Raw genomic sequence first — 10,041 nt, forward strand, 5'->3', positions numbered from 1 at the left:
GCTAAGTGGCGAGATATATAGTTGTGTAAAATAAAAATCTAAATTGTTTTAGTTGGGCCTCAGACGCCCCCCGCCTTCTAATTTAAATGACCAAAATTGAAAATGTTTCTATCAAATAAGTAAAATCATTTTTGTAGGATGAGAACTAAAATGGTTCCCCGGGGACCCCATTAAAAGAATTCAGTTTTGTTTATCCTACATTGACCTATTGATCTCGATCACCCCTAACCGAATCACATAACGAATCGTTTACATGACTAAGTGCTAGGTTTCATCACGATCTCTGCCAACAACGAGAAGCGTACACGTAGTACTACACGTACCTTGTAAATACAGAAAAATTAGACCCAAAAATTAATATTATCAACTAAGCTTATGCTTTGTTAACGTAGTAGTCTCGGTGTATTTACACAGAAAGGTACAGTCCCCGTCATCAGGGTCTACAGAAAGGTATAGTCCCCGTCATCAGGGTCTACAGAAAGGTACAGTCCCCGTCATCAGGGTCTACAGAAAGGTATAGTCCCCGTCATCAGGGTCTACAGAAAGGTATAATCCCCGTCATCAGGGTCTATAGAAAGGTATAGTCCCCTTCATCAGGGTCTACAGAAAGGCATAGTCCCCGTCATCAGGGTCTACAGAAAGGTACGTATAGTCCCCGTCATCAGGGTGTACAGAAAGGTATAGTCCCCGTCATCATGGTCTACAGAAAGGTATAGTCCCCGTCATCAGGGTGTACAGAAAGGTATAGTCCCCGTCATCAGGGTCTACAGAAAGGTACAGTCCCCGTCATCAGGGTCTACAGAAAGGTATAGTCCCCGTCATCGGGGTCTACAGAAAGGTATAGTCCCCGTCATCGGGGTGTACAGAAAGGTATAGTCCCCGTCATCAGGGTCTACAGAAAGGTATAGTCCCCGTCATCAGGGTGTACAGAAAGGTATAGTCCCCGTCATCAGGGTCTACAGAAAGGTACAGTCCCCGTCATCAGGGTCTACAGAAAGGTATAGTCCCCGTCATCAGGGTCTACAGAAAGGTATAGTCCCCGTCATCAGGGTCTTTCATGATTTCAAATCCACAGAGTAATAAAAAAAATCATCCACATAATGAACCATATGCCGTGTTGTACCACTTTTAATTAACATGTCAACGTCTCTTATGTTCAAAATTTCAAGTTAATTACATGTTTCATACATACAATAGAACAATACATAAATGACTATTACTACTCTTAATTTTATTAATATTATGTACATTTCATTAATTAACAACCATTGTTTTCGGAGCCAGACGGGTGACTTTATAGTCTATATTTAAAGCAACGCTTTATTTGGAAAAAAAATATTTCCCTATTGTCACAGTAACCATTTCCGGAAGAATATACATTGTGGTTGATTATTTTTCAAAAAAGGGGAAGTGTAACCCGAACTACCAAGTACGTCATGTACAAAATATCACCAATAGTCGACCCATTAAAACATTCATCGCCGATCACGTGACACGACTCGGCCTAACCACCTGTTCAAAGGGCAGTTCCGCGTCGTCTGTTATATTACTCATATCGTCATCCGGAAATCCCAAGTCTTCATGATTAACTACGACTATACTAAGTGATTGAACACATCCATCAGAAGTTTGCTTGTTTGTGAAGACTTCAACATCATTTTGTAAGCTGCAGATCAAAATGGAGGAAGAGAAAGTCGGTGAGTTCTATATATCTACCAGACTTTGAAGGCCATATTTCGGTTATCATATTCAACGTACGTACTTAGATAATATTCTGCAAATGTGCAGTGTGTTGACATAGTAAAAACTTCCCCTGTCGAGTTTTTGGTATCAATAGGCGGAATATACATACAGCTTGTAGTGTCGACAATTTGACTGGGTCAATATTGGAACCTGGATTGCACAAGTCGTGATACCATCGTTTCGGCGGTTCTGTTATTTTGGCGTAAAACAACAACAACAAAAACACTTAGCCAATACATCTATCCAGACATGACGTCAGAGTGACGAATGCAGGCAAAGACAGATCTAAATTAAAATAGGTCAACGATTACTACTATTGAGGCGTTAACGTTTAAAATTGGTCAAAGATCAATTCTGGTCGTTCCGCTTGTATCTTGTCAACGTGCCACTATGCATGTACAAACCGTTCATAAAACACACCACACCACTCTGCTTATTCACGATTATACCACAACATGGAAGAATTCATGTATTGGTCTAAAAGTAGTAACACTCAGACAAGTGCGGGCATGGCACTCATACTTTGCATACATGAATACATTCTTTGTCAGCAAACAACACTCTTTGCAATTAATACCTTCATTATTTTGATATTCAAATATTGACAATGGTGTATATCGTTGGAAGATAACCGGATTATGCACGTTGTTTCGTTGTCTATAAAACAAAAATTAATTTATGTACATAAATTAATGAATGTGACTTAAATTTGTCTTCTGTGAGTTTATGTAATAGTTTGACGGTGGCTGACCTTTTGTTGTTGGAAGACAACATGGTGACGCATTTTGTTCATTTTCTAGATATTGATACAAAATAGTCGACAAATTGATGTATAAGAAGAAATGTAACAATTTGTCATATACGAGAAAACAAGAACATCAACACAATTTGTTATAAAGTGTAATTTCTATTTGTTAAATCATGAGACGTTGTCACTGTCTCACATACAGTATACATGATAGTTGGTGGAGGGTCTATTATCACATACACCAGGCCATTCAATGATTTACATACATTACTGCAATGAGTGGTTAAAATTCAATTATGTGTAAAATAACCCACACTGTATTAAACATAGATTCCTGTGTTTGTATTAAAATACATTAATCCGTTACTACAAGGCTACCATGGCAACAAAACCATGTAGCTGTAAATGTTATAAGTGTTTCCTTTAATCAGTCAACGCACGTGGTGAGCGTATTTATACACCCTTGTCATGACTGCATGTTTGGCACTACATCGATACACATACAGTCATCGGATATGTATATATACGACAGGGGTAACCGAGGTTTCAGCAGACCGAGACAGCCTGACATAAACTAAACATATATTTGCGACGTCATGTTAATATAATGTTGGTACTCACAGTAGAGTGGCGGTTCTGATTGGCTTCCATGATCTTGCACTGTATACTCTATTCTAGGTTTCCACTGTCTTAATTATAGTGTGGTTAAATCCGCAAAAAACAAAGGCACCGCTATCGCCCACGAGTATACAACAACATTTTTAGTTTTCATCTAGGTAAGTTAGCTGAAAGCTCGGTTCTCGCCGTGATACTTCCACTACAACTCTCCAAGGACAAAACGTTTCGATGACTTCAACATTTGTACCAATTAGTATCTCTCTTTTTTTCCCAGATCTTCTGGACGACAAGAATTCACAAGGCATTGCATACTTTGATAATAATCCATTTAGTACTTCTATACAGCCAAATGACGGACAGGTAATTAAAAAAAACTATGTTATAATATTCAACCTACACCAGCTGTAACAGTAGAGTTTTACATTGTTTTATCAGACAACATACAATATATGAGTTGTACAGTAACAAGTTGAAATCTTGGTAACGCTTGGGGGCTGAATTTAGGGTGCGGACCCAATAATCAGTTTGCAGATATATTTACCCACAGATGATTTAATACTGTGTAGAAAGTATAATGTTAGGAGTAAGTCATATCTAACAAAGCTATTTCAAAAAAAAAAAAAAAAACTTTCCAGTTGCAGAGTGTGCCGTTTTAACGATTATTTAGCATGTGGTTAGATATTCTGAAGATATTCGAACAGTCTAAACCTACGCACAACGCTACCCGCTTTAATTGATAGTACCTAGTGGAGACATTGATAAGAATTGGGGTTGTAGAAGCAAACCTCTCCAACGTCTATGGCATTACACTATGAGTTCTTTGTATTATTAAATACAAACACAATAATGTGCAATTTTTAAAGTGAACTTATTTTATGGTTAAAATACGATTGACATGTTTCCTAGCTAGTTTGAATGTCGAGGTCACTTTATTTATATACACGTAATTGTATACCTGCTCCGTGTAGCGTATGGTCAACTATGCAATATATAATATATAGTGAGATTCGTGCTTCAGTTTGTATGTATTAACTCAGTCAATTTTAAATTCAAACAAAGCTCCTAAAATGTTCTCGTTGACAAATACCGATTCTGATATTTATATATTTTGAAGGGATTTGCTAAATAATGCTAAAATTGTTTTATTAATATCATGCAATCCCTACCGAGTTTCAGGGGTTTAGCTAGATACTGGCATGAATTACCAAATATAGCATGCTTAAATGTCTACATATTAATACACACATCGAGTTTCATATCTTAGTGAACCTTTGATTTGAATTACTTCACCATATGGTTCATTTAATGCACTTCTCTTTTACATGTATATGATGTATATTATGATTTATTTGATTAATTTGAATAGTTGACCTCTGACCCGAAGAGCACGCGAATCAGAGGATTGAAATATTTATTTTGTTTTGTTTTTTTGTTTTGTTTTCAAAATGGTGAACTCTGTGTCGAAATACAGCTCAACATTCTATGGGCATTATTAATCTACAATAATTGTACCGTTCGTTTTCGGTTTGAGTTGGTTTTACCTTTCCAAATGAATGTTTGGGGCAATTTGTCAAACAATTAAGAAATACGATATAAAGTTAAAGTTACATTACAGTTATGAAGTTTAACGTGAATATTTAGGCCACCTCGCGCAGTTACTAGGCAACATGACGAGTCGAAATAATTTACCTGGAAGTCACTTTAACAACTGACAATTCACATATTAACAATTTGTTTATGAACAGCAAGGGAGTACAAACACGACTTGAATCTTTATGGCATCACGATTAGTAAGTCTGATTGAAGAACAATATACTGTATCTACATAAATATCAGGATACCATTACTAATAGTTTATTTTGTTTACACTTTATGTGTACTTTTTGTATTCTATTCGGTGACGTCATTCATTTTGCATCTCATTTATTTTTCAGCGTGATATAGCTATACCTCTTATAGAAGCAGCAATACCAAACGATCACTTTATTCTTGCCACTTTTGTCACAGTTTGTTGTTGTTGGCCTATTGGTATATTTGCACTTTGGAAATCCAGAGAGGTAAGTTTAGTTTATTTATATAATTAGCTCTGATCACGTCCTTCTATTTTAATCATTGGACCTATATATATAGCCCGAAAATTGATCGATCGGTCAATCAATCAATTAATCAATCAATCAATCAATCAACCAACCAACCAACCAACCAACCAACCAACCAACCAACGAATCAATATACCCATGGCCACGTATCATCCATCCATCCATCCATCCACCCACCCATCCATCCATCCACAAAGTCATTCACCCATCCATCCATCCATCCATCCATCCATCCATCCATCTACCCACCTGTCCGTCCGTCAGTCCTTCCTTCCGTCCGTCCACCCACCCATCCATCCATCAATCCATCCATCCACCTACACACCCACCCACCCACTCACTCACCATCCATCCATCCATCCGGTCATTCATTCATTCATTTATTCATTCATTCATTCATTCATTCATTCACTGCCGCCCAAAGACTAATAGGACTTTTAATCATCTACCTTACCTTGCTTTATCCAGTAAAAATTATATTGTGTAAAAAATCTCTAATACTTCTGAAACTGTTATTTCAATTTCTTCCAGGTTTACAGGTGTGCATCAAGGGGTGATGCACGTGGTGCTAGACGTGCTTCAAATGCTGCACGTACAATTTCCTGGACTACCTTCATTTTTGGACTTTTACTTCTCATTCTCATCTGTGTCTTACTTATTATAAACAGCCACAGACTTAAACACGCATAAGTTGTCACCACTTCGTGACGCGTGACAGAGTGCGCCCTCTATACTTTGGGTCTTGGACATTCGGTGCAATGCGAGTGAACTGTGTATGGCCATACCCGTCAACATTTTCGCTAGACGACATTGTACACACCGTACAATATTCCATTTTAATATCATGGGACAAATTATTGAGATTTGATACAATACGACAATCAATTTATTAAGTAGACCTAAATAGAAAAACGACGAACTAGTAAAGAAATTGAATTTACATATTTTGTTGAATGATGACAAAATGTTTACGTATTATTAAACTTTACAAGAAATCTGTACCGAATTAGTACACTTGTAGTCGCTATTTGCAAATATTGCTAAAAATGATTTTGGACATTGTTTTCTTACATAATTGACAACGTGTGTAAACTATCATATGCTGGACAGGTGATGAGTGACTGCTTTATCTAGAATCGGTAGCATGTGTTTCCTGAGCGATACCTCGATAAAGATTGACTCGTTTTACTACTTCTGGATTTTACGTTATGTATTGGTTTGTATTTACTTTTACTGAGTTTTCAAATGTTGATCAAACTACCATGGACATGTAATTGCAAACATGGGAATTATGTAGTTTCAACAAAACTCAAATACAAAATTTAGTAAAGACTGATTTGTCAAGATATTATTATTTTCCTGTCGACCTCGTGAGAGAGTGAGAGTGAGAGTGAGAGCGTGAGAGCGTGAGTGAGTGAGTGAGTGAGTGAGTGAGTGAGTGAGTGAGTGAGTGAGTGAGTGAGTGAGTGAGTGAGTGAGTGAGTGAGTGAGTGAGTGAGTGAGTGAGGGAGGGAGGGAGGGAGGGAGGGAATCTGAGAGGCAAGCAGGCAGACTGTGAGACAGTGGAGTGTATAAACAGGTTGATGTTATAAGAGATGTGTGGCGATCGTCCTTGTGTCTTGTAAAATCAGGCAAATCAATTATACAATTAAAGTTCTCAGTACTGCAATGTTCTCTCAGTCGGACAAGCTCTCGAATAAAAGATCGCAACATTATTTTCCGTTTTTCCAAAGATAGACATAGGTTAATTCCTTTATTCCCATATCAAGTAAATGTACAAGGACAGAGTAATTCAATATTAGTTTTATCATATAATATTATAATAGTAAAGTAATTCTGGATTTAATATTTCTTATATTGATACTTGCATAATCTAATATTTTCTCCATAGAGGTAACACTGTAGTCGGTGGATATGCTGGATTCTAATAAATTCTAATATCATTTTGACCTTTAACCTTTATTTTGAACATTTGTACGGTGACTTTGATTGAGTCTCTGTTACTGATTTCAACTGAGAATAGTTAGGGGTTTAATTTTCGTGAACAAAGTTACAACAAACATTTCAAGCTTTCACTTCCAATTAGACACATTCCGATGTTAATGTATATGCTTTGTCACAAAGAACGCAGAAAAACGTTATACCCGGACCCACATTTTACGAAATACATTTAAATGTCATGAAAATTGTGTGAACAAAACATTGTTTCAAGTAATTATAAAACTGACACATTCTACGATGAAACATAAACAAGAAAGAATTGAACTATACCTCAGCATAAACAAAGGTCAATATCACGAATTATGTCCTGCCTGTGAGGGCGCTGTCGCTTATGCCTTGGTATACCAAGGCATAAATAGTCCACTGTTTGTGCTAATTTCCCAATCGAAATAACAATATTGTTAAAACCAAAACATACAATGTAACGAATGATTTTGAAATATGTTTGAGGATTCAATTAAAGTTGGCTATGAGAATATAATACAAGTCTTGTAATAAATTGTTTGAGTTTCAACTGTTACTTTCAGTCATTAGTAAAGCTCCATAACTTGAATATCCCATTCGTATGAAAGCAATAAATGCCAATCAAACTATTAACCTATATTTATTTTCATCAACAAAAAAATGTAAAAGATACTGGTGGCTCAATGTATAGCAAACATCAGAAGATGATAACTTATAACTCTGATTAAAAAGTTTTAGATATTCAATATTTTCCGTGTGAAAAGGTTATTTCAATTAACTGAAGTATTCCTTTGACTTGTAAGAGCTTACTGATAACATCAACATAACCATTAGAACTACAAAACCCTGACAATCGTACGCGTAAAATTTGAAATATTCTTGAACGTACCTGAAGTTGTAGTAACTGATATACGTTTCCATTAAAGGTGCATTAGCAGCAAGTGGACGATATTTCGAAACTGTTTTGTTAGTTACAACGACTCACTCGAAATATCGTTCATCATGAATGGTAATGAATCACGTGACCTGTGGGTAAATCAATTTGTGTAACTCTACATATGAGATGGTGCAATAAATCCTATGAAACTGATTTTGGAGTCCGTACCCAAAACTCAACCGTGATTTCACCCTGTTACTGTACTACGTATGGATAAAATTGAGATGTAATTAACTGTACAAAGTCGAATTATTGGTATTTTAATTTTAACAAGTGAATGTTCTTGGTTATCTAATCTGGGAAAATTATTACACAGTTAGTGTAGGTTTAACAAAATTAATTTCCCTTTGAAAATGTCCAAAACTTTACTTTATAAACTTTACTATATATACGTAAAATTGTATAAGTAAAAATATCTATGTATAAGTAACCATGTAAATTCTCTTAAATGTAAAGGTTTCTAACGGTCATTCCAAAGTGAACCCTATTCCCAACTTCAAGTGACGTTTCCTAAAATGACCCCATCAATTTCAAGTACGTGGTGTGTTCCATAATGACCTCTTCTCACCAACCTCAGCCCCGAATGCACAGATGTAAACATGACTTTGCCCCTATGTTGCTGTTTCATGAGACCCACGACTATCACCGTGGTCTGCTGCTGTGATTTCCAAAGGTTCAACATTCTTCTCAAAATATCTTTTGAGTAAGACTTTCAACAGCTCTTCATATTTCAGTTTTTCCCCCTATAAACATAAATATATGTTATTCGTGTTATTATTCTCAGTCAATGGGCACCCCTTTCTTTCAATAACTACCAGAGACTAATATCCCAAAGAAACCGTATTTCATGGCAATTTTTATTAGAGTTTAAAATGCATCATAAACACGCGCGCACGTGGCATGCCCGCACACACACACACACACACACACACACACACACACACACACACACACACACACACACACACACACACACACACACATATATATATATATATATATATATATACATTCATATACTGACCTGATGATATATATATATATATATATAGATAGATAGATAGATAGATAGATAGATAGATAGATAGATAGATAGATAGATAAACACACGTGTACTCACATAGTCTAAATTTCAACTCACCTGGGTATACGCTGGAAACATGTTTTCTATAGGTTCTCGTTGTTTCTGTTGAGTTCCATTGTTCTCTACCTGTTCATCATCTATCTACAAAAGGAGAATTAGTTCAGATAATAGCAGCAGTAGGTTGGGGGGGGGGGGTTGTCGTTCTTGTTGTAGTTTTGTTGTAGTAACAGTATGTCATTGTTTTTTTTGTAGTGATCCGCGTATAGGCGGAAATGACGTAGGGCCTTTCTAGAGAACTTCCATTAAACCTGTTGTCAACTACTTGTATTGTTATGCAATTACACAATAACAATAAGCAGTCGACAACACGTTTAGAGGAAATTGCCTAGCAATGCCTGTAAGTCATTCCTTCCTAAGTTCGGAAGGATGAAAACTCTGTACTGATAAACGACTCTGAATGAATCCAACTAAATTAACCTCTAAGTTTGTTTCAAATGTTGTGAATTCACAAACTATACACGTTCCCTGTAATTTGTGCATACGTAATTGTTAAGCTTTTTCGTAGCATCGACATGAAAACATTTCTTATGCATACCTGTAGTGCAAGGTTTACTCTAGAGTCAATGTTGGCCATTTCAGTTCTGTCTTCATACTGAAAATATGAATTAAATATAAACATTAAGTATCTCATATAATTGATTAAAAAAATATATATTAAATGTTCAAATTATTGCACTGATCTTGCAGGTGGAATGAATCGTTGAAAGTTTACATAAACCGTGTCATATATTTGTCAACAATTCCTGTTGACTGTATTCTCCAATGATTGACAGTAAGGCTTCGCCTT

At 36.2% G+C, this 10,041-nt stretch overlaps 1 protein-coding gene across 1 annotated transcript; it reads left to right on the forward strand.

Moving 5' to 3' along the window:
• Positions 1–1,567: 1,567 nt before the first annotated feature.
• LOC144436416 (proline-rich transmembrane protein 1-like) lies at positions 1,568–6,487 on the forward strand. The gene is made up of 4 exons (XM_078125216.1): positions 1,568–1,697; positions 3,384–3,469; positions 5,044–5,166; positions 5,740–6,487. The coding sequence occupies exons 1-4, from the start codon at positions 1,679–1,681 to the stop codon at positions 5,896–5,898; spliced, it is 387 nt and encodes a 128-aa protein (XP_077981342.1). The 5' UTR covers positions 1,568–1,678; the 3' UTR covers positions 5,899–6,487.
• The last annotated feature ends 3,554 nt before the right edge of the window (positions 6,488–10,041 follow it).

This window comes from Glandiceps talaboti, chromosome 6 (assembly GCF_964340395.1).
Source record: "Glandiceps talaboti chromosome 6, keGlaTala1.1, whole genome shotgun sequence".
Taxonomy (NCBI): domain Eukaryota; kingdom Metazoa; phylum Hemichordata; class Enteropneusta; family Spengelidae; genus Glandiceps; species Glandiceps talaboti.